This window comes from Melospiza melodia, chromosome Z (genome assembly GCF_035770615.1).
Source record: "Melospiza melodia melodia isolate bMelMel2 chromosome Z, bMelMel2.pri, whole genome shotgun sequence".
In the NCBI taxonomy this organism is placed as follows: Eukaryota; Metazoa; Chordata; class Aves; order Passeriformes; family Passerellidae; genus Melospiza; species Melospiza melodia.
Genome location: NC_086226.1, coordinates 32313769 through 32338760, shown reverse-complemented (window position 1 = coordinate 32338760; position 24992 = coordinate 32313769). Strand labels below are relative to the sequence as shown.

General features: G+C 41.4%; 2 protein-coding genes across 2 annotated transcripts in view; both read left to right on the top strand.

Annotated features, from left to right (window-relative positions):
• The window catches only part of DHX29 (DExH-box helicase 29), a 32394-nt gene extending 10958 nt beyond the window's left edge, over window positions 1–21436 (top strand). Inside the window, exons 12-28 of the mRNA XM_063180900.1 lie at window positions 235–378; window positions 473–649; window positions 1279–1419; window positions 2738–2882; window positions 3112–3232; window positions 4177–4261; window positions 4858–4946; window positions 5564–5692; window positions 6503–6578; window positions 8212–8436; window positions 10261–10397; window positions 10985–11078; window positions 11725–12027; window positions 13348–13479; window positions 15006–15102; window positions 15833–16521; window positions 19491–21436. Of these exons, the coding sequence (XP_063036970.1) occupies window positions 235–378; window positions 473–649; window positions 1279–1419; window positions 2738–2882; window positions 3112–3232; window positions 4177–4261; window positions 4858–4946; window positions 5564–5692; window positions 6503–6578; window positions 8212–8436; window positions 10261–10397; window positions 10985–11078; window positions 11725–12027; window positions 13348–13479; window positions 15006–15102; window positions 15833–15888 (2151 nt within the window). The 3' untranslated portion in view covers window positions 15889–16521; window positions 19491–21436. The remainder of the gene's footprint in view (window positions 1–234; window positions 379–472; window positions 650–1278; window positions 1420–2737; window positions 2883–3111; window positions 3233–4176; window positions 4262–4857; window positions 4947–5563; window positions 5693–6502; window positions 6579–8211; window positions 8437–10260; window positions 10398–10984; window positions 11079–11724; window positions 12028–13347; window positions 13480–15005; window positions 15103–15832; window positions 16522–19490) is intronic.
• A 915-nt stretch (window positions 21437–22351) lies between these two features.
• Window positions 22352–23783, top strand: CCNO (cyclin O). Its single transcript, XM_063180256.1, has 3 exons — window positions 22352–22612; window positions 22696–22881; window positions 23012–23783. Exons 1-3 carry the CDS (start codon window positions 22367–22369, stop codon window positions 23495–23497), a joined length of 918 nt encoding a protein of 305 aa, XP_063036326.1. The 5' UTR covers window positions 22352–22366; the 3' UTR covers window positions 23498–23783.
• Window positions 23784–24992: the final 1209 nt, after the last annotated feature.

Here is a 24992-nt window from a genome sequence, read left to right as displayed (position 1 = left end):
AAACAACCCTGATTTTATCAGTTCTTTGTCGCTCTGCATAAATTTTATTATTTTTTCCTTTCTCAACAAGGCAAAGTACTTGTGAGGAAGTGTGGCAGTCATTCACTATACTACTTAATTAGCAAATTTGGTCAGTATCTGAATCTGAGAGATATTAAAATTCACCTAATTTTGAATGTTGTTAGCTTGTATGTTATTTTAAGTTATTCTATATTTTTAATGTATTTTTTTAAGAACTCCCTGTGTGGATATCAAATTCGTATGGAATCAAGAACAGGAGAAGCCACCAGACTGCTGTACTGTACAACAGGTGTCCTGCTTCGGAAACTTCAAGAAGATGGTCTCCTGTCAAGTATATCTCATATTATTGTTGATGAGGTTATCAGTTCTTTACTATTCTGCAGAAATTACAGTTATTCTGGGCCTTGATCTGTACTAAATTCTTGCTATAGATCTATTTTTCTAATTCTAGGTACATGAAAGAAGTGTCCAGTCTGATTTCTTGCTAGTTATTCTGAGAGAGATCTTGCATAAACGCTCAGACCTGCACCTGATTTTAATGAGTGCCACTGTAGACAGTGAGAAGTTTTCCAGCTATTTCTCACACTGTCCCATTTTAAGGATCTCGGGGAGAAGCTACCCAGTTGAGGTAGGTAGCTGTTTATTTTGATTATGCAGGATACTTTGTATATATGTATACAGTGTTTGCCTAGTTAGTATCTAAATAATATATCACTTTCTTTTTTTTTTTTTTTGACCAGAAATATAGATCTTACAGTAAGTATTTCAAGGACTTGTAGTCCATTTTCTTTTATGGAAATGTAGAATAGCTTCAGGGCTTTGGAGTACATAGCTGTACTATTTTTTGTGATGGATTTATTGGTTACAGTCAGTCCCTCAGTTACGTTTGGATTTTTGTCTGTTCAACTTAGGTAGAAAGGAAAGCATTAAAGAATTCTTCTCACACCCCCTGTAACTTTGTGACTGCATTCTTATGCATAAGTTTTAAGTTATAATATGCATTAGTTTTTCTTATGTGTATTATGTAGGTTATGGTAAAGATTATGTAGTGATCAGGTGGAGAAGCCCATTAACAAACTTTTAGCAGCTCCAAGATTAGGTTTTCAAAAATCATGACAGTTTTAGTTGAAATGTGCAAGATTTATTACAACATTAATAAATGTTGGTCAACTTTGTTATGCAAGATTTAAAAAATGAAAAAAGTTGCTGATTAGTTTTTTATGTGCCTCATGTTTTTTCTTTGAATTTTGACTAAAGATTTTCCATGTTGAAGATGTAATTGAAGCAACTGGCTATGTTCTGGAGAAGGACTCAGAATATTGTCAGAAGTTCTTGGAGGAGGAGGAGGAAGTAACAATAAATTTTACGGGTAAAGGAGGAAGCACTACAAAGCACCAGGTGAAACAGGCACTTTTAGTTTTGTCTTGGAACCTTTTGGGAGTTTTTATTATTTAATCATTTTGGTTCCTTTGAATTTATTGTGGTTGGATTGTAAAATACCAAATGAATATTTGATACTCAGTTTATAAAAAACAGACACAATGGCACTCCTAATATTTATGAATAGTTCACCCTTTTGATTGTTGCTCCGACTCCTGTATAGTTGTCTTGCTTTTGCTGACATTGTATTTGACATTGAGGTCTCTTGTAGATTACCAGCTCTGGGTGTATAAGCAGCAGCAGGGAAACCATTTTTTTTTTCCTCGAAGAATTCTCCTACATAGTGACTTAACAACAGAAGAGAAAAGGCTTTATCCTTCTTTAGCTAAAAGACTCCCAAGATCGTCCAACTTGGCATGCCAAAGGAGATGATTTACCTGAGATTGTTGTATAGACCTCATTAGTTTAACAGGTTATGGTTAATCTTTAGGTACTCTGCAGTGACAGCTGTATGTGCCTTTGGATCAAAACTCTTGAAGGGGAAATTCTATCAGTGCCATCTGACTTTGGCAACTTAGGCTGTTAATCTAGACTATGTATTTTTTGGAGGATACCTGTCTGCTCCGATTTGCTTTGCAAAACTTCTGAAAACTTAGCTTGCTACAATCAAGCACTTACATGTCTGTTGAAAAATAGTCTGGTGTGCTCTACTGATTGTTTTCCTTCAGTACAGAAGGATATGTGGTGTCAAGCTTCCTTAAGTGTGTTGAGTAACAATGAAGTAGTTTACAGTAGTGCCACTTAATTTAGAAACTAGATGTGTAAGATGTCTAGAAAAAAATCAAATTTATATCTCTCCTGCTAACTCTTTTCCTGTACCAAAACATTGCAGGAGTTGCCACCTAGTTCATTCTTAATTTTCCTTGCAAGCATTAGTTGAGAAGGGTGAAGTAAGGGAGAGGGAAAAGGTGAAACGAATTTCTTACACCCCAAATTAGGAGTTTTGAAAGAAGAGTATACATCTTGTTATCCCAGTTTGAACTGATACCAGTTGAATGCCAGATATGGACCCGGGAACTGTTTACCTCTTGGAGAGACTTTAATATTTACCTTTTCTTAGAATCTGGAATGTCTTTTAACAGTTGTAGATACTTCTACACATTATGTAAGTGGTTGTGATTTAATCTAACTCACACAGGTTTTGGTGGGAAATTAGTTAAATTTCTGTTAGCCCAATCTCTGTTTCAAGTGAGTGGCAAATTCATCTTCTGCTCTTTATGTTCCTCTAAAATACTAGGAATGTGATTTTTTTTTTCTGCTTACTCTTGTTTTTTAGGAGTATATCCCAATCCAGTCCGGATCTGGTATCAATTTGACTACTTACTATGCGAAATATAGCAGTCGTACACAGCAGGCTATCTTATATATGAACCCTTACAAGATCAACCTTGAACTTATTTTGGAGTTGCTTGCATACTTAGGTACTTCTAGTCCACTTCTTAAGAAGTTTATGTACTTGGGGTTGTCCTTTGGATTTATTTTCCACTGCTTTCTACTACTTCTATAATGAAGTACTTGATTTCATTGTCATAGGAAAGATCCTAAGAGGCATTAACCACGGGGCCTAGCATTTGTTCCTGTTGTTCTGTGAAACTGCTTGCCATGCATGTTTGTTTTACCTATCTATATGCTTGCGCTGTTATTTTGCAGATAGAAGTCCCCAGTTCAAGAATATTGAAGGTGCTGTGCTGATTTTTTTACCAGGCCTTGCTCATATCCAGCAGCTGTATGATCTCATTTCAACTGACAGAAGATTTAACTTGCACGACAGGTAATGCAGATATTTTTTATAAAGTTAATACTCTTATGTTGCAGCGCAACAAACATATACATTAATGTTTGCTATTCTTGTAAAAGGCTAGTGAAAGTTACGCCTCTGAGCTAATGGTGCTACAAATGTACTTTTACTACAATGCAAGTGTACTCTTACTGCTATAGTCTAAAAGTTATTCAAGCAACAATGACAGATACTTAGGAATGGTATGGTACGTTTTCTTCCATTGCTTTCTATTTTATTCTTCAACAAATTTATGTAATCAAAAGCACTTGACTACTTCTTTTCCACTTCTTAGGGTATGGAAGCTGCCATACCTGGCATACAGATTTCTGTGGCTTACTGTTTATATGGAAGTGACTACTTCCTGAGAAGAGCCCTAGAGCACCTGGATCTACCAAGAGAAATGGCCTAGGGTTGTAGTGACAGATAATTTCAAAATTTTTTTGGGATAACTAAAAGTTAGCATCACAACTGCATAAAAGGAACAATTGCAGTCAAATGCTAAATATTTGTGGATGGACTGAGGTGTAAAGGTCTGGAAGAGAAGGGAAGTACCAGTCTCTGTGGTTGTCTCAATGAGAGACCTCTATTACTCAAAGCTGCACGTATTTGTTACGGTCATTTTCTCAGAAGCACAATTTAAAGAACCTGGGTTTACAAACAGGTAGCTCCCTTTATTGCTAGACTGTTATTGTAAAGTAACAAGCAGTTCTGCATTACTATTTTTACTGAATGGGAGAACATCCCAATGAACTAATTAGGTTATTTTTTGTAGCTATTGTAATAAAACAATGAAGCAGACTTTCATATGTAATCATACAAAGTTTTACTCATTTGATTGTGTATCCTTCTCCACATGTTGCCATTATACTGGTCTTATATTTTTACTCCATGTTATTTGATAAATGTGTATTTATTATTAAAATTTCTTATTCTAGGCACAGATTGATAGCTTTGCATTCTGTTCTTTCAACACAAGATCAAGCAGCTGCATTTACAATACCTCCTCTTGGTATTAGAAAGGTAATATTTACAAAGTTCACAACTGAAAAGAGAAATTTTCTGTGGGTGCAACTCTGAATTTTTATCATACAGAATTAAACAACAGCTGGGTGTTCCTAGAATTTCCTCACTGCAAAAAACAATTCTGATTTAGTGGTCTGTAATGGATAGAAGATAATATGCTGTGGAAATGATGACAGTATTGGACAAATTCTTAAAACTAAAATTTTTCTGTAATCTTCCTTAATTATTACTTACCTGTATATTAACTATTGTTAGCCAGTAACTATGACTTTTATCTTGGAGAAATACTATTTTATTTACTGCCAAACTATGTAATTAAATATTGATCAATTTTGGCAGGTACTAAGCAGTAATTGTGGTGGATTATAAAGCAAAATGTGATTGTGAAATTATTTCTTAACTTTTAATTTCTCTCCTTGGGGAAAACTAGACCATTTTCCAAGTCATGTAGGTTTTCATTATTTGTCAGATTATTTAAGGAAACATTTCTGGGTAAAAAAAATTTAACCAGACTTACTCCATAATAGTGATGTAAAGATTGAAACCTGTTGCACATTCCAGTTCTTCTTTTAATGTTATGTTACTCTTTCCAGATTGTTTTGGCAACCAATATAGCAGAGACAGGTATCACAATACCAGATGTTGTCTTTGTAATTGATACTGGGAGAACAAAAGAAAATAGGTGAGAGTTTGATTTTCATCCGTCACACTGTGATTACTGTAAATATTTGGAGGATAGAGCTGCAAGGATTTTGTAGTATCTTTATTAACTTAGAGCAATCCTTTTTGTAATTATCTATTAATTAGAGTTCTGGATGCAGAAATGTGCTGAGCTCATTTGAAAGCTTGCAGGTTTGGGTACAGGTTTGGGATGTATGTTTGAAGTTTCAAATGGTGAGAAGAGCAAGGGAAGTTCATAGATAATGGATATAATGTATGGATAACTATGATCAAGTACTGTTTTAAAAATGAAGAAAGTACTTTTTATGCTATCTCAGTTTTTGAAAGTTATTTTTCTTCACTTTAAATGTGAAAATCCCTACACAATGTGTTAGAATGGTTCTGAATTGCCAAGGTGATGAAACAAAAAAGCTTTCATTTTCCAGATTTTATGCTTTCACTAGTGACTTGTATTCAAGGAATTATAATATACAGTTCCTCCCAGATATGCTTGGTTTTCAAAACTAAATGTATTTTCAAAAATTGCTCATTAGATATATTGTCAGTGTGCTAGTGTTCAGGTAATATATACATGAAAATTTCATTTCTGAAATCTGTATCTGCTTTATAATGTTTAAGGTATCATGAAAGCAGTCAGATGAGTTCCCTGGAAGAGACCTTTGTTAGCAAAGCTAGTGCTCTGCAGCGACAAGGAAGAGCTGGCCGTGTTAGGGATGGGTTCTGCTTCCGAATGTACACGAGAGACAGGTATTGTGAGCTTAGCAAAATTCTGTAAATCCCATCAATACCGTGGGGTTTTTTCTGTGCAAATCCAAGAATTCTTGTTGAAAATCACTTTACTGACTGCAAATCAGAAAGATAAAACTGGAAAAAACTCAACCAAAACAAGAATTTGAGTATCACATGTGTAAATTGTTAGAGTAGCCTTTCACACTTTTTTTTTGAAAAAGTTAATTTTAATCTTAATATTTCTGTAGTGTGTTTTTTAAAAAAACTTCATAATTAAAGGAAAAGTGCAGCACAGGAAATTATAGAACATCTATTTTTTACAACACCTGTTTGGCTTACATCAAATGTGTGCAAACCTTACCTCCTAAACTTTGAAATTTTTATCAGACAAATCTGTAGGCTTCTGAGGTGGTAATCTCTATGGATGAGATGGGGGCACTGCAGAATTAGTTTCTGTTACTGCAGTGGAATAATCTTTTTCCTCCTTCTGTGAAAACCTAAAGTGACTTTCAGCTGAGAAAGAATTAACATTAAAATCTTTTTATCTAACCAATGAAGTGTGTGCCTTTTAGCCCCCGAAAAGGCTTTTCAGTTTGAAAGCATTTTACAGACTTTTTTTGAAAATTAGGGTTTCCTGCCTTTCTCTCTCTGACTAAAACTTGTTTTCAAAGCTACAACACATACCTTAATTCAAAGTATGAATGGCTTGGCCATGCTACTCCCTTCCCTGCCCCTCAAGAGAAAAACTGCAAAGAATGACTAGGTAAAAACCAGATTTACAAGTTTAATTCAAAGATTTAGTTGAATATGTATTTTGTGATGTTGCAGGTTTGAAAGCTTCATGGAATATTCTGTTCCAGAAATACTGCGTGTGCCTTTGGAGGAATTATGCCTTCATATTATGGTACAATTTTTGATTTTAGAATTGCTAACCTTGTGTGGTGGTTTGTTGACGATGACTGGATGCTGGGTGGCCCCAAAGGTCCTCTATTACCCTCCACCTCAGGTGGATGGGAGAGAAAATATAACAAAAGGCTCATAGCTAGAGATAAGGACACAAAGAGAGGACTCACCAGTTACTGTCCCAGCAAAGCAGACTTGATTTGTGGAAATCAATTGAATTTATAACCAATTAAGTTAGAGTAGGTTAAGTAAGTAAAAAGTTCCCCTCCCTCTTTCCTGGCCTTAACTTTATTTCCCAATTCCCTACCTCCTATCCTCCATCAGCAGGGAGATAGGGAATGACAGTTTGGGTCAGTTTATCACAGATTTCTGCTGCTGATTCCTCCTCAGAGAAAGGGAGGACTCCTTCCTCTGCTCAATCTTGGCATCACTTCTACTGGAGACAGTCCTTTACAGTGTGACCCACATGTTGTAGTTTTACATTAACTGCTCCAGCATGGAATCTCCCTCAGGGTCATAAGTTCTGTCAGCAAACCTGCTGGTGGGCTCCTCTCATCATGGTGCCACAGATCCTGCCAGGAACCTGCTCTATTGTGAGCTCTCTACAGGGTCACAGCCTCCTTCAGGCATCCACCTGCTTGAGTGTGGGGCTCCATGAACTGACCAAAAACCTCCATGAACTACAGGGGAGCAGCCTACCTCACCATGGACTGTAGCAGCTGGAGAACCTCCTCCCGTACTTTATTCACTCTTTTTAGTGTCTTCAGACTTGTTCTCACCTCCTCGTCTCTGGCTGCAGTTTGTTTCTGTGCAGTAACTTCTCCTGGAGGCATGATCACCATCACTGATTGGCTCAGCCTTGGGCAGTGGGTCTGCCCTGGAGCTACCTGGCATTCTCTAGATGTAGGGAGAGCTGCTCTCTCAGCTTCCCACCAAACTCACCCATGCAGCCCCTACTACCTGAACCTGGCAACACAAGCTCAGTACATCTTGTTAGCTAAAAATACTATGCATGCCTCTGGGCAAATTATGCCTTCATACTATTGCCTGTTTTGGAATTACTGACCCTAGTAGCTGAAAAGGTTTTTTACTACAAACCAAGTCCAATGCAGTTACTTAGTGGGGCTTCTCATACATGTACATACTCAGCACTTGATTGCTGTAAAATACAAGCATGCTGTTCACAGAATAGTGATTATGAATATGATTCCAGTTTGCCTCAGAGTGACAATTTTAAACTCTGTTAATAGCCTTCTAATTGATTTCTGTTTAAGGGAGAAATTCCATTACCTGTCTCCACGTCTTAAGTGATTAGGATGTGCATAGGAAAACTAGCAACCTGGCAAATTAGTGCTGGGTTGAACTGCAGACCATCAGGATTGAGAGTCCCCTGTATATCAGTGATCACTGGTAACACACTTCTCTGAACAGTGGTCATGCCATATGAAGTTTTTTCCAAACAGTGAAGTTTTGTTAACCTAATGTGGGGCATGTCAGCCTTCCAGGAAGCAAGATGCTTGTTTGGTCGGGAGGGAATGTGAACTTTTGATGCATGATCAGTGTTCCAGTTTTCTGTGTAGCTAACTTTTTATAATAATTTTTTATATTGAAATATACATCCCTTTACTTCACAGAAATGCAATCTTGGCTCTCCTGAAGATTTTCTTTCTAGAGCATTAGATCCCCCACAGCAGCAAGTAATTGGTAATGCAATGAATCTTTTGAGGAAGATTGGCGCTTGTCAGTTAAACGAGCCCAAGTTGACTCCGTTGGGCCAGCACCTTGCAGCCCTTCCTGTTAATGTAAAGATTGGCAAAATGCTTATATTTGGTGCTATATTTGGCTGTTTGGATCCTGTGGTGAGTAAAAAAAATGATATTTTAAAAAGTATAGAATAGAAATCATTAATATAGAAATTATTAATTCTTTGCAATTAATCTAATTTCTTGTAATGTGGTATTTTGAAAAGATGATGCAAGTTAAAATGTTTACTTTAGGGTGAGGGCACCCAGACATCATGGAGGGGAATAATATAAGTGTTCTGTATGGTTGGACTCAATGATTTTTAAGATCTTTTCCAACTCAAAGTGGTTCTGTGATTCTAAATTCCTAGGTACTCTCCACAGTGGATAATCGGGCTTGCTTTCCAGGTTTTTTGTTTCAGTCATCAATGGCAACTACTTTTATGGCAGTCAGGTGAAGTCCCAAGTGACTGGGAAAAGGGAAACGTAGTACCTGTCTTCTTTTAAAAAAAGTAGAAAAATGGGGCCTTGTGAGCTTCTGAACTGTCAGCTTCAATTCACTACCTGGGAAGATTGTGGAAGAGATCCTCCTAGAAATATAGTGTTGCACTTGGAGGAAAGGTGATTCAAGACACCAGCATGAGCTTAACCAAGGGCAAGTCCTGCTTGACCAACCCAATAGTCTTCCATGGTGGAGAATCCACATTAGTGGACAAGGGAAAGGCTACATACTCATTTATCTGGATTTCGGCAAAGCCTTTACCATGGTCCCCCATCTAAACTGGGGAGAGATGGATTCAGAGGGTGAACTATTAGGTGGATAAGAAAGTGGTTGCACAGTCCCATCCAGAGGCTCCTGGTCAAGGGTTCAGTGTCCTGATGGCCGTGAGTGACAAGTGGTGCCCTCAGAGGTCTGTACTGGGACCAGAGTTATTTAATATCTTCATCAGTGACAGGGATAAACTGCACCCTCAGCAGATTTGCAGATGACCCCAGAGTAGTGCTGTTGACACATCTGAAGGATGGGATGTCATCCACAGGGACCTTCAGAAGTGGGCAGATATGAAGCTCACAAGACCAAGTGCTGGTGCTGCACCAGAGCAGGACAACCCCAGATATCAGCACATGCTGGGGATGAACAGATCTAGAGCAGCCCTGGGGAGATGGAACTGGGGCTGCTGGTGGCTGTGAGGCTGGACATGACCCAGCCATGGGCACTCTCAGCCCAGAGAGCCACACGTGTCCAGAATCCCATGCCTCCCCTGCTGCCCACACCGCTCTGGATGCAGCCCACTGGCAGCAGGGGAGGGAGGGGATTCTTCCCCTCTGCTGTGCTTTCATGAGACCCCACCTGTAGTACTGGATCCAGCTCTGGTGGCCCCAACACAAAAAGGATGTGGATCTGATGAAGTGAGTCCAGAGTTTATCACAAAGATGATCAGAGAGGATTGGAGTACCTCTTCTTTGAGGCAGCTGAGAAAATTTGGGTTGTACAGCATGGAGAAAGGACTTCAGCATGACCTAGTTGCAGCTTTTCAGTATCTGAAGGACATTGAGGAGGAACTTCTTAAAGGCGCATATGGTAACAGGACAAGAAGGAATGGGTTTGAACTAAAGGAGCATTTTGTTTGATTCAATACTAGGAAGAAATTCTTTACTGTGAGGGTGGTGACACTGGCACAGGTTGCCCAGGAAGTTGTGGATGTCCCATTGCTACAGGTGTTCAAGGCTGCATTGAATGGGGCTTTGAGCAACCTAGTTTAGGGGAAGGTGTCCCTGCCTAAAGCAGGGGCTTGAAACTAGATGATCTTTAAGGTCCCTTGCAACCCAAGCCCATAATTCTAAGATAATGATAAAAGAAGAATTTTGTTATAAGCTTACAGATTTATAACACAAAAATAGCCTGAAATTTTCTAAGTGATGTGTCCTGAAAAATTACAGGCAACTTTGGCTGCTGTTATGACAGAAAAATCCCCATTTACTACACCTATTGGTCGAAAAGATGAAGCAGATCTTGCAAAATCATCTCTCACTATGGCAGTTTCAGACCATATAACAATCTACAATGCTTATCTGGGGTAAGTGATGATTCTCCTATGCTCATAAGTAGTAGCAGATAACAGATAATACAGTTATGTAAAGAATCCTTAATATTTTTGAAATGCTTTCATTTCAAGTTTTTTCTGTTCAGAGTAACAGTAGATTGCCAAGTACTGTAACACAAAGGGACAGTTTGCTTAGTGTTTTGGTTTTCAATACCTTTTAACTCTGCCTGCTTACATACAGAAGTTTACTGTGTCAGTTTATCCTAGTGTTTTGTTTGCTGTTTGTGGTATTTTGACCAGAATATTTTGTATTTGATAAAGCACAAATGTATAAAATGATATACAAATGTATTAAATAACATACAGGTTTTTTCCTCTTTAGGGTATTACCACTAAGTCTGAATTTTGTTTTGACTGTCCAGAGAGACAGAAATGTGTGGGGGTTGAGAGTAAATCACCTTGTATCTGTCAAATCTACATTTCAGTTGTGTTCTTTAGAGTGTCCTTAGACCAGCAGAATTCATTTTGAAGCACATTTTTCTTTTTTAACTTAGTGCCTCTCCTGTTGCAGTCTTGATGGGTTTCTTGCTATAATAAGACATTCACTATTTTTTCCTTAGGTGGAAAAGGGCCCGACAAGAAGGGGGATATCGTGCTGAAATGACTTATTGCAGAAGGAATTTCCTTAATAGGACTTCACTGTTAACTCTGGAGGTAAAACTTTACTTTATGAGTACAGAGCATAATATTTGTTAAAATTTCCCTCTGAAAATGTCATTCCCTTTTAAAGACATGATATATGGCAGTTACTATTTGGACAACATAAAAGCGAATGGAATTTAGGTACTGATGAAATGCACACTCTAAATCAAGGTAGCTGCGTCTGTATTTGAGTTTTGGATATGCGCGCTTTGGTAAACAGCTTTGTAGTCGCTGCCATTGGAGAAGCTAGGACTTACTTTCATCAGAGAATCAAAATTTCATGAATTAAAATATTTATATTATTCTTGATATCAAATAACAACAGTAAGATGAGCCACAAACGCACATGAATGGCCTCTTATTTTTGGCGAGAAATTGTTTTTATTGATCTTTCCTATTAAGTTTGGTTTACTGAGTACTTCTAAGCAGAATTGGATCTTTTATGCAAATGTATCTTTTCATTTTAACTGCAGGTAGAGATTTTATCATAGAAATAGCTAGGATTCCAGTGTGGCTGCAGAAAATACAAGTGATTATTCTAGTAAGGCATTTCCCCTGGAGAGCATGAATCATTCAGATGAAGTGTCATTTCCTGCTGTTGAGGTGGAGTATGTAACTTTTTTAATTCAAAACTTGACTAATACTATCCTAATTTCAGGATGTGAAGCAAGAACTCATAAGGGTGGTCAGAGCAGCAGGGTTTACAGCACCTTCAACACAATGTGGAGGGGATGGAAATGGAGCGACACAGTCCCTGTCTCTCAGTGAAATAGCTCTTCTTAAAGCTGTGTTGACTGCAGGGCTGTATGACAACGTAGGAAAAATACTATATGCAAAGTCTGTGGATATTACAGAGAAGCTGGCTTGCACAGTAGAAACTGCTCAGGGTAAAGCTCAAGTTCATCCCTCTTCTGTAAATCGAGACTTGCAGACTTATGGATGGCTGCTTTACCAGGAGAAGGTAAGTTGAAGATAGTGAATGTAGCTAGTAGTTTGTGTAAAGGTGGAGTTCTGCCTCTAGTATACTTCAAACTAGTGTATGTTATTTAATATCTAATTGTTTTATGTTAAAGAGTCTTATTATCTAATGATCCTAAAGTCCATAAAAGTGGATCAACTGAGTGCTGAAGAAAAAGAAGGTGAAGCTGAAGATCATGGACAAATTTGTTCATGGTGAAGCTGGTAGCTATAAATGGAAGGCATTTTCTGTGTATCATTTAACTTAATAGTATTATTGATTTTTTTGAATACAGTCTTATTGATTTTATTGGCACTTTACACAGTAATATGTAATAGTAACTTTTCAAAGTCTGCTTTGTTACTGTTCTGAGGTTTTGAAACTTGGTACTGACATACACCAGTAATAAAATAAAAGAGCCAATTCTGTAATGGACAGCTAAACTCCCTAAGTGAGTTGTATTTTTTTTAACTTCTTTCCTTTTCAATTGAAAATGTTGTCAGCTATTTGCTAAACTGAAGTGTTTGTATTGTATTTAGTTATACTTCCGGTACAACAAAAGTTTGACAGTTGTTTAATGGTCAGATTTACTGTGGAGAAGCAGAAAGTATTAGACTTTTTAATGCATATAAAGTGATAGTATTTTTTGAGAATTGAGAATATTTCCTGACGCCCAAGAACATCATAGTGGGATGACAAGACAGCAGCTAAGGTTGGTAAATTATTCCATGAAGACTGGGGCAAACTAAGCCTGCACTTCTCTATGAAGATGCACTCTTCTTATGTCCATTCTTCTTACTACAACTCATTTCACCCCATTCTGTCTTTATTTGGGATGTTCCAAAGCCAGAATCAGCATATGCTGAACCCCATACTTTATGCAGTGTGTGTGTCTGTGTGTACCGCATTTATGCATGTGCATATGTTGATATAGATAAAGTGATAAAACAGTTCCCAAGAAGAATGTATAATGAAAGAGCTTTGCCTGCCTTTTGCCTCAGTAGAGTTACTACTTCTAGTGTTGCTGTTAGGTTAATGTTATGGTTAATGTTATGTCTCTGTTTGAGCTTTAAGAAGATTACTGTGGCTTTAGCTAGCTTCTGGCATATAAACCTGTCACTTATTTTGAATGAGGTTTTTTAATGTGGTGTACGGCAGACAGATAGCTATCAATTGCAATAACTTGTTTTGGTTGCATCTTGAAAAAGGAAAAAAGTGTATTTCTTGCTTGTAGAAGTAGCAATCAAATTTAGTGTTGTAGAATGTTATGTGATTGGGATTTTTTGTTGAAGTTTTTAATTGTTTGTGTTTGTTTATATGCAGGTGAGGTATGCCAAGGTGTATTTGAGAGAAACTACTTTAATATCCCCCTTTCCCATTTTGCTTTTTGGTGGGGATATAGAAGTCCAGCATCGCGAGCGTCTCCTGACAGTTGATGGTTGGATCCATTTTCAGGTGCACTGGAGTTATAACTACTCACCTTTTGTGATTCCATGAGCTTTTATACTACATAGTTGATACATTAGTTTGATTCAGATCACTGTACATACGGTGACAATGGAGATGGAGACAAGAGGGAAGAAAGGGGAGAGAATTTAAGATAATTATGGGAAATTTTATATACACTTAATGAAATCCTAATAAATCACACTCAAAAGAATAGGCTTGTCATACGTGGTGTGCAACAAATCAGTTCCCTCTCTCTTCAAGAAGAAAGTGTTTTTTCAGAAAAGGTATTAAAATGGGTGCAGACTAAACCTTTTTTTATAAAGCTTATACTAAAAGCAGAGGAGTGTACTGTTTTTATATTACCCTTTCTTATAATTTTAAAATCTTGTAACTACGTATTTATCTTTAGCACACTACTGTTCTATAGTGCAGACAGAATTGTTTGAAAAAAAAAATCCAAATTGTAAAATAGCTGCTTACTTGGGTTTGGGGTGTTTGGTTTTATTGATTTGATTTTTTCCTTTCTGCATGTATAAGTTTTACTTGGAAACTGGAAAACTAAGAGCACTTTCCTAGCCTATTTTTGCAGACAAAATAGTTGTCATAAAAAGATCCTCTGTAAATTTTGATAAATGGCAAGTTATGCTATCCAGGCAGCTACATGGTTACAATTTTCTGTGCTCCTTCTGTGCTCTGGTCCTTGTGCTACTCTCAAAGACAACTGTAATAAAAACAATTGTTTGCAGTCTGTTGATCCAAGTAAGCAGTCATGTAATTTAATTCACTGATTTACATGAACAAGGAATTTTAGCAAGCAGGTCCCTTGTGGATTTGCTAGAGATTCTTTTTCTGGTCCCTGGGTGGCTACAGTTGTGCAGTTGCTTGGCTAATCACATCTTACAGTGTTTCAGGATTTCTACTTTTCTACTGAGATGCTCAGCAAAATACCTTGCATTTTGCACTTCTGCTGTAGCAACTACTTGTTGTACCAAAGGCAGAATATAAATGAAATAAACATTGAAATAGGGAGGAAAGGATAAAATTAAATATTTTTGGGAGTGGGTTCATGTTTAGGTATCCAAATTTATAGTGAGATATAGAAAAGGCTTGTGATTGCCTTGGCAGACCTCCCAAGAGGCAAATGCATAGCTGTTTTATTTCAGATATAGGTGTAATTTGAACTTTGTTACCTTGGGGAGTAGAAAGGCAAATAATTGGGCTGCTTATTGGTGAAGTAATAATTTCCTCTTATGCTAGTTGTGTGGGAACACATTCTAAGTTACCCTTCTCAGCTGCTGTTCTTCAGGCTTTGATACTATGAACAACTGGTGCCTAAAGCTATGGCATAATGTAAGGGCAGTCATTTAATGAGTACACTATATATCATGATTATCATTACCATTAAAAATCACATATGTGCATCATGTTTGCAAGAATCTTGTTATAAACTCTTGTTTATATGTAGGGTAAAATTTTGATCTATATTTTAGTGTGAAATGTCTGATGATGAAATGTTTGTCTTTTCTTTATAGGCTCCTGTTAAGATAGCAGTAATTTTCAAACAGCTGAGAGTTCTCATTGAGTCTGTTTTGAAAAAGAAGCTTGAAAATCCCAAAATGTCACTTGAAGGTAACTTATTGCTGGCAGTACTCTTTGTTAAATGGACCTTGTAGCAAAACTGAGGAATAGTTAGTACACTGTGTCCTCACACAGTAGCATGTGTGACATGAAAGTTCCATTAAGAGGCTTCCAGAAAGTCATTACTAACCCTGCATGTATTGTGTGGCTCACCTCAGATGTACAAAGATCTGCAGAACTGCCATTTTAAAGACATCCCTGGTAACAGCATTCAAGGTAGTGGTAGTAATGGTGAGGTAAGCATCTCAAAATAAAATTGAGATTATGTGTGAAGAATCCTAGGCATAGATGATTTATAAGTGTTGTGCAAGTTATCTCAAAATCAATATTAACCAATGGCACGTTGATTCCCAAAAGTAAGGGATAGCAGAGCACAGTTTAAAATTTGGACACTGGATGTTCAGGAGCATATTGTAGGTGGGGAAGAAAGGGAGTTCTGTATGCTGATGTATCTGGAGTTAACCCACGACTTTCTTAATCTCTTGTGGAATACTGAAATGGTCATCAGCAATTCATCAGATCATTTTATGATGATGTACTGTGTGCGTACTGTTTGTCCTTTTGCTTGCCAAATGGTAATCACTTGTTTTGCTTTAGATTCTGGCATAGCCTAAAACATTAGAATTTTAAGTTGCCGAGAGCTGGACTTCTCTTACAATTTTTGGCATTTTCAGAATCAAGTTGCACTTTTTCACACTGTGTTTTTTTTTTTCTTTTCTAGATGACAAGGTCTTATACATCATCAAGGAGCTGATAAAAACAGAAAACAGTAACTGAAATCAGAAATCAGTAACAAATCAGAGCTTCAGTAATTGCAGGGGAAATACGCATTCCAACACTAATTGGAAGTATTTAAATTCTTAGTGTGGTTGATCTCAGCCACGATGGGGATAGAATGCATGATTTTGCATAGGATCAGCCTTTCTTTTTATCAATTTTACGATGAATATTTAATATGTTTAGCCTTTACACTATATTTGGTGCCATTTGTCTTGACTGTATGAATGATAACTGCAAGCAGTTTTTTCAAACTTGTCGCAGACATTTTTTCATAGAAATCCTTTCTTTGGGATTTGTTCATCTTCTGGGAAGCTGTGCCCCCAGAAGAAGAATGTAAACAATTGTTATCGGCTGGTGTGGAATGCAACAGGTGCAGCGGTGATTGGTCTTCTGTGAGTGTTTGGATTTGCTGACCACTCACAGGAGAGTTTGTCCTTGCTTTCTGCTGGACACAGAACTTTGTTATTCATTCTTTCCTATTCTATTCTTAGCTTAGCAGCCTCTGCAACTTCTCTCTTTATTCCTTTTAGTATAGTAATAATGTATTATATATCATATATCAATAAATCCAGCCTTCTGATCATGAACTAAGATTCTTGTCCACTTCTCTCACACTGAAGACCTCATCAGGTCGCTGTAATACTTGGTGACCCCTCGTGTCAGAGCAAAAATTAATTTGATAAGACCAGAGGAGCAAATTGCTGCACTGGGTAAAATCCTGTATGTGTAGCATGTGATGGTTGCTTTGAAGTGACCACAGAAGTGGATTCAAGCCAGGAGTTGAAGAACTGAAGATCCTGATTTGGACAGAGTTCACAGCCAAGGCTGGAAAACCTTCAGGAAAGATGTTCGGAAAGAGCAGCAGAACCATGGAGCGAGCCAGAGCATGCTGGACTCTTTCAAAAGGTACTGTTGGCTTTTCTATCCCTGAGGATTCAGCCCTGAGAAAATTGTGGCTGTTTATATGGGGGACACACCCCTTGGAGAAAGAGGTTCAGTTCTCTCCTTCAGAGGAGAAACTTATTGACCTCTGGCAAAGATGGGGTGCCGAGGATGGATTTTTCTTGTCAAAAACAGATCTCTATGAGTTCTTTCGATGGGCAAAGCTTTTTGGGTTCTTTACTGATGTCCTATACACCTTGGATGTTTTTGTGTGGGAATGCATGGACTCCATTTTCTGATTCGTTTGGGGTCAGGGGTGCGATTTCCCTCCTGTCTACCCAGCATTTAGAAAGCTCTTCCCAGTTTTGAAATGGAGAGCAGCTGTTTTTCCATGGATTTGTAACTGCTATGGATTGGTTCCATTTCCACCGTCCCCAGCGGGAGAAGACCCGGTGGGCGATGAGATTCTGCTTTCCAGCCCCTGCTGCTTCGCGGTGCGGGGGGGGTGAAATTTCGCCGCGCAAAGGACTTTTGTTTACTCTTTCTCCGGAGCAGTCGTTCTCCCCCCCTTCTCCCCCGCCAGGGGGATGGGAGGGGGTGGCGCCGCTCAAGCCAGCGCCGTTGGTGCCGCCCCTGGAAGCCCGGCAGGCCCTTCCCCAGCTGGCCCCTCGGACCCCGCCCCACTCAGAGATGGGGGTGGCACTGGTCCCAGAGGCCCCCCCGCTTGCCGGGCCCCCGCGGCCGCCTCCGAGACCTGCATTGCCAGCCCTGTGGCCGCCTCCAAGACCCACCCTGCCAGCACAGCCACCACTCCAGGCGATCCCGTTTCCGCCTCTCCAGGCGGTCCCACCCGTGGCTTCACCGGCTTCCCCGCCTGCGTCTGAGAATGCAGAAACAGCGCTTCCTGCGCCTGAGTCGCTGTTGCTAGGCGACGACGACGCGTCTCCAGCTTCTGGCTCAGCGGAGGATTTGTTTTCTCCAGCCCCTTTGGCCCCCCCGCCGCTTCCACCGGACTCCTCACAGCCTCAAGCCGAGACGGTCCCTGTTCAGGATGGTGCTGGAGACGGCGCCGAACCCGCGGGACCCTCGGAGCAGCCCGCGGCCGCTCCTATACCCAGCGTGATTCCCTCCCTGAGTGTTTCGGGTTGTTCCGGGGCTGCCCCAGCAGTTCTGCCGCTGTCGGAGACTCTGTCCTCCGTGTCAGCGTCAGAGACTGCCCTGGAACCGGCGGCTTGTTCAAGCTCGGACCATCCTGGACCGGCTGCTGTAGCAGCGGCCCCGGTGGCTGGTCTTCCCTTCCGTGGAGCAGGGGCTGCCCGCCAGCTGACTGTGGGGGCAGTGCGTCTGCCTGCGTACAAGATCAGCATTCTCGGCGGGCTGGGGGGTGGTTTTTCGGGGATTGTCCCATGGAGGTTGCCATCTCTGCCGCCTCTCTGCGCCCTAGTGGCATGAGGGAGGTGTGCCCTGAGAACTCTGCCTTTGGTCCCCAGCCCGGAGGGGGTGGGGATGATGCCATGAAGCAGATGGAAGACAAACCTGATGCATTTGCATTGCAGGGGAAGAGGGCACAGATGGAGGAGACCATAGCTAGTTTGTTGTGGGGAACAAACATCTCCAGACCCCAGATGGGATTTCTGGGGAAGGCTTCTATTTCCCTGCTGCTGGCATGCCTCAGTGGTTTTGGGGAAAGGAAGCATCTCACCACCCATGCTGCCATTTTACTGGCAGCAGGGTGCAGGCCTGCGGGAATGCAGAGCCTGTGTCATGGGTTTGGGCCAGGGCCATCACTTGGCCTCCTGATGTTTCTGGGAGTTGGGGTTTCTCCTACCAGTCCTGGCCTCCCCTTTTGTGGGCCAGTTTTGGGGTTCCTGGTCCATCATGGGCCAGGGCCCCCAGGGCTTTTTCCTTTTCCATTAAAAAAAAAAAAAAAAAAAAAAAAAAAAAAAAAAAAAAAAAGATTGAAAATAGCGGGCTCTGAAGCACTGAAGCATTGAAGGGCCAGAAAAGGACATTCTAAAAGTTGTTCAAATTGTTTAAAATTGTGTGAAATTGTGTTATGACTGTCAATGGTTTTTGATAACTATTGATGGGACTTTTGCAGTAAGTCTGTTTCAGGACCAAAAAGGACTCTCAGATTTGTCCAAGAGAAACAACTTCAGCCCATGGAGTGTTCCTGAAACTCAGCTGCTTGGACTTGAATTCTCTTTGCATTGTTTTTTGCATTTTCTTAGATTGTAGGATTGTTTTAGTGATTTGTTAGCATTGTATATTTTACAGGTGAATAAATTTCCTGTTCATTTCACATCAGCATTTTTCTTTTTAATTTATACAATTTAGAAAGGTGAGATGTTGCAGACATTTTTTCATAGAAATCCTTTCTTTGGGGTTTGTTCATCTTCTGGGAAGCTGTGCCCCCAGAAGAAGAATGTAAACAATTGTTATCGGCTGGTGTGGAATGCAACAGGTGCAGCGGTGATTGGTCTTCTGTGAGTGTTTGGATTTGCTGACCACTCACAGGAGAGTTTGTCCTTGCTTTCTGCTGGACACAGAACTTTGTTATTCATTCTTTCCTATTCTATTCTTAGCTTAGCAGCCTCTGCAACTTCTCTCCTTATTCCTTTTAGTATAGTAATAATGTATTATATATCAATAAATCCAGCCTTCTGATCATGAACTAAGATTCTTGTCCACTTCTCTCACCCTGAAAACCTCATCAGGTTGCTGTAATACAAACTATGAACTGTCCACAGCCATTTCTCTTTTTTAACTTAATGTGCTAATCATACCATCAGTACAATGTGTACTGATGATTGAAGATTCGATCCTGAATCTCAGTTGAGTAGAATTCCATTTATGCAAACAAAAGACAAATGTTTCTCATATGGGTTACCTAAGTGATGAAATTTTTTTTTGAACTAAATTTACAGTATTAAACCAAGACATCTTAGAAAAGTCCTAATTTTTCTGTATGATTTGTGTTGAGAAGATGCTCGATAAGCATCTATAAGATGATAGTATGGACTGCTGTGAATGAGTGCTCAGCGAGATGTGTACTGACCAGCAGCTCCTCCCAAGGAGGGGGATGTGCCTCTTCGCACAGTTATTCCTCCCTGTTTACCCTGATCCTTGCAACTCCTGCAACTTTTATTATACTTTTTTGTGTGTTAAGTTTTGCATAGTTCTCCAGGCCCCCTTCAAGAGATGATCATGTGGTTTTTCTCCATGTATTGATCGAAATTCACATTGACCCTCTTCAAGGAAATACCAGAGAAGTTCCTAGTGGAAGCTTCCAGTGGCAGTTTTCTCCTACCCTACTTGCTCACAATGACTGCATGTCTGTGTGATCCTTTGTTTCTTGTTTCTTTAATACTGAATAACCCTTAACTGAATAGCTTAATGAATCAGATGGTCTCACCTTCCACCTATCTACACTATTTCTAATTATAAAGTACAGTTTTAAATTGCCAACTTAGCTTTCAAGAATAAGGGATATATTGGTGGGGAGGATCTGCCATTAAACAGTTGCAGTCAAATAGGAACTGTCTTCACAGACAGAAGCACAGTGTAGATGACAACTTTTGTTTAATCTGAAAAATAAAGATTTTCTACAGCAGAGGTTAATCACGTACAGGAAGGGCATTCAGGAAATTGAATGCATAAAAATGCAAAATACATGGAGCCTATCCATTTAGATTATGACAGCAGAACTGGTATTGCTGTCCAGCTTGTGCACATTAGCTTGCACCAATTTTTGAAGAGGAGAGCTTTTTGCTAACAGCTCTGAAGGAACGGGGATCATATCTGTTATTCTTTTATGCATTATGATAATGTAGTGGCAGTCCTGATTTCATAGGAGACAGGAAGTAACTTTTGGGGTTTCTTTTACAACACCATTTAGCAAGGAAGCATTTGAACAGGAAGTTTTGATCTTAGATCTTATGATCTCAACTTTGTCTTCAGTATTCCCACACTGAAATCAAAACCTGCAAATTTTATTCATTGAAGATATAAAATAAATCTGTACCCTAAACAAATTTCCTATGTTTTATTTTGGTTGAGATGGCTTTTTTGATGTTTTGGTTGAGATGTTTTATTTGTATCCTTTGGAAACAGGAAATAGAAAAATATCTCAGTAATTCAGTTATTAGCAAGCTGCTCTTTCTTTTGGGTTTGAATTTTGCAAATGAGTTGTTGGTCTTAAATGGTTAAATCCTAGGGAAAGTGTGAATTGTGTTTGAGTTCTTCTCCCTTATCCAACTGTGATAAATGAGAGGGTTTTTTCCATTTATAGGTGGTAATGTTGAAACTCAAGAGTTATTTGTGTTTCTCTAGCACGCTGTGCTTTGTAATCTTCTAAATAAAGAACTGAAATAAATTAAGGGGATATATTGTAATAACTGGGAAATTGGATGATCTTCTGTGTGAGCAACTGTTTTCTGTAAAACAAATGAGGGAGGTCACACTGTGGTGTACAGTTAAGCACAGTTAACTTTTAAAAGAAAAAACTAAAAAAAAAAATTAAAACCCAGGAAACAAAAAAAAAAGTAGATGCTACACTGGCTTTCTGCTTCTGCAGTATACATGAGCAACTTTTGTGCCTGTATTCTTTTTGGTGGATGAACTTTCTCTTTTGCTCTATTTATTTAATAAAGACTTCTGTTAACACTTCTGTGTTACTTTTCTCAAAGCTTTTGTCAGACACAGGACCATTCAGTATCTCTGGATCTTTGTCACCGTAATCTCAACTGTGGTCTGCAATGTGTTCTGTTTTTTAAAGGCAGCATGTTCTCCTGGTGTCTGTCCTCACTTTGGAGAGGAGTTCCTCCTCCTGCTATTCACGCTGTAGACTTCCCACCTCCTCTCGTTTTTCTTCTGTGTCGTTGGCTTCTTGAAGCTCTTGTTTCCTACTGCCATGTTTCCCAGTGCTTCACCCAGAAGAGGTTTTCTTTCTCCTGGTCTTTCCACATCTATAGCACACTATAAATGGGTGGAGTGCAGAACTGTTTTAATTTCCTTGCATTCAGCTGTTTAAAATAGTGCCCCATCACATAAATAGTCCATGGATGTAAGCATAACCGAGACCCAGATTGCATCACGAGCTCCAGCATTCTTGGCTTTCTCCCCTGCTGTCCTCCTGTGCTGTTTCTGGTGACCTGTACTGGAAGTGTTATGTACGGGCAGTGATGGGTAGTTGTTAAAGCTCACGAGGTTCTGAGCTGAACTGCTAGGAGCTGGAGAGACGCCTGCGTTGGTAATGGCAAAATCGAGGCGGCAGCTTCAGCTGGCCACATTTGTGGGTTTACGGCACAGCTGTCTGGTTTGCTGTCTGTGCCGCGGGAGAGCGAGGAGCCTGTGGTCGGGAGGGCACATGGCGACTCCACAGCCTTTTTGCCCGAGGGCAAGCAGCAGAGAAGAGAAAAACGTTTCAGTGGCTCGGATTTTGTTTTGGAGACGGTGATCCCCTCAGCGCCCAGACGACGGGACGGGCGGGGCGGGGTGCCCGGGAGGCGGGCAGTGACACCTTTGGGGGCCCCCGCTCCGCTCAAATAGCCAGTGCCGCGACCGGAGCGGACCCGGCACGGCCGCCCACCCCATGGTGACGGCGGCGAGCGGGCGGTGCGGGCGGTGCGGCGGCACTCCGGAGCGCCGGGGGCCCGGCGGCTCCCCTGGGGGCTGTCCGCGGCGCCCGGTGCGGCGGCGGCGCCCGGGGGCGGCGGCGGCGGGGGAGAACGCGCAGGAGCTGCAGGCTTTCCGCGACTACGGGGAGAGCTGGTACCGCTCCCGCAAGGGGCTGGAGAGCCGCTTCCAGCCGCGGGAGCCGCTCGCCCGGCAGCCGCAGGTGGGGGCAGCGGGGCCGGCGGCGGGGAATGGGCGGGGGAGCCCGGGGTCGGCCCCGCCTGATCCCCACTGCCGGTGCCGTAGGTGACGGCAGAGGCGCGCTGCAAGCTGGTCAGCTGGCTCATCCCCGTGCACCGGCATTTCGGGCTCTCCTTGGAGGCTCTCTGCCTGGCCGTCAACATCCTCGACCGCTTTCTCGCCACTACCCCGGTGGCCGCCGACTGCTTCCAGCTCCTGGGTGTTACAGCGCTGCTCATCGCCTGCAAACAGGTAGGGGCGATCCCGGCTGCCCCGCACCGGGGGTGGCGGCCCGCTGAGGCCGGCCTGAGGGCGCCTTGGACAGGCCGGGCTCCGCGCCAGCTCCCGGCGGCAGCGCCCTCATTCCTGTCCCCGCCCACAGGTGGAGGTGCACCCTCCTAGCGTGAAAGAGCTCCTCGCCCTCTGCTGCGACGCCTTCACCCGCCAGCAGCTCCGCAACCTGGAGTGCATCGTCCTGCATCGCCTGGACTTCGACCTGGCGGCGCCCACCGTCAGCTTCTTCCTGGAGCACTTCAGCCGGGTGCGGCTGGAGGCGCGGGGGACCGACGCGGGGGAGGCGGCCGATGCCCGGAGCCTGGCGGCGGGCATGGCGGAGCTCAGCCTGGCTGACTATGCCTTCACCAAATACGCGCCCTCTCTGCTGGCCGCCAGCAGCCTGGGGCTTGCGGACCGGCTCCTGCGCCACCACAGCCCCCTGGACCTGCGAATCAGCGGCTACCCAGAAGGGCTCCTGCGGGACTGCATGGACCAGCTTCAGCTCCTGGTGTCTCTGAACGGGCGGTCCCTGTCTCTCCTCCTGCCCTCGGAGGTGGCCCAGAAGTGCCCCTGGCTTGGAGATGACCGCTGACAGCGGGTGGTGGTGGAGACGGCTCTGGCTCGCCGTTTGTGCTCCACAAAGTCGGTGCAGTGTGATCCACTAAGCCTTAGTGTCGTTGGAGCTTAAAAATTAGATGGCGATTTGCAAACGATTTTATGTGTCATGTTATCTGCACAGTCCCTTTGCTGTATTCTTTTAAGTCAAGCATGTAAATATTGTACTGAATCTCACGTACTGTGTTATTTAAATGGAGGGTGGTCCATAAAGATAACATAAGGACCAACTGAATATTGAGTAAACTCTTTTCTGTTTGTTACATCTATACCTTTATTGGCTGGCAGCAGGCAGACGCATCTGGGAGAGGAAACACATCGGCACATAACGAATTCACCCTGTCAGTTAACACAATCCCTCACAAAATAAACACGCCCAACAGTGTCATTCCCTGTGATGCCTATGTAGCTGGAGTAAAAGTTACAAGATGCTTGTACATCTTGAGTTATAAGATACCAATATAACCCGAATCATAACTTTCTAGACAATGTAGGAGCCAGTATATGGTTAACTAGTTGCTTAATGCTTAAATAAACAGAAACTCTCCAGGTGAATAGTTTCAAAAATAGACAGGTGTAGCTATATTGGGAAGCAGCAGGATGTACTAATTAGTAATTAGCAAATGTAAAGCAAATTAGCCACAAAATTAAGAATTTTGACCAGTTAGATCCAGAAAGACCGAGGAACACCATAACTGTGCGTGCTCTGAAGACAAAGTTGAAAAGTTCAGTTGTGAGGAACACCTTAAGCCTTCATTGAAGAAGACCTCCAAGACCACCTAAATTAGGGAAGCGCAACCACAGTACAGAACTATTTATATCCATGAGATAGCATTATGTAACTAAGTTTCGGTGCATATATGATGATGTTATAACGACATAGCAATATTAAGCAATACTTACTGTATAACTAAACCACAGCACTTGACAAAGGTGGGTGGGTTAGATGAAGAAATCCCCCTCACCTCCAGTGCTGCGATAAAAAAAATACCTGCTCTATAGCCACTCTATGGGGTTTTATTTCACCCGTTTCAAACTGCCACCTCTGGCTTGGTCATGGCTCAGGAAAAAAAAAAAATAAACACACTGACATAAGTGTAGGAAAACAGAGTGTGGAATAATAACAGCTGAGTTTGTTTGCTTGTTTGTTTGTTTGTTCAGTTTTCTAGCAGGTCTATAATCCAGATGCACGCTCCTGAGCAGTCTGGCACAATCAAAGACAGAAAACAATCATAGTGTTGTAAAATATTTCATTTTCTTCATTTGTATCTGTGTACAAAAGCAGTGTTAAAAGACCCGGAGCTGCCCTCGGGAGTGCTCGCCTTTCAGCGCAGGGGGGACCCGGACGCCGGGCGGCGCTCCAAGTCCTGCCTGCCCTCAGGTGTGGAGGCAGAACGAGGAAACCTTGTCCACGCTGCTGTTATAAAAAATACCTACAGGACCACCACGGGGGAATAAAGAGCAGCTCAACC

Excerpts from the sequence above, each read along its gene's own strand:
- CCNO (XM_063180256.1), top strand. The coding sequence starts at position 22,367 with ATGGTGACGGCGGCGAGCGGGCGGTGCGGGCGGTGCGGCGGCACTCCG. Across the intron at positions 22,613-22,695 it reads CGCTCGCCCGGCAGCCGCAG|GTGACGGCAGAGGCGCGCTG; the intron begins GTGGGGGCAGCG and ends CCGGTGCCGTAG. Across the intron at positions 22,882-23,011 it reads TGCTCATCGCCTGCAAACAG|GTGGAGGTGCACCCTCCTAG; the intron begins GTAGGGGCGATC and ends CCCCGCCCACAG.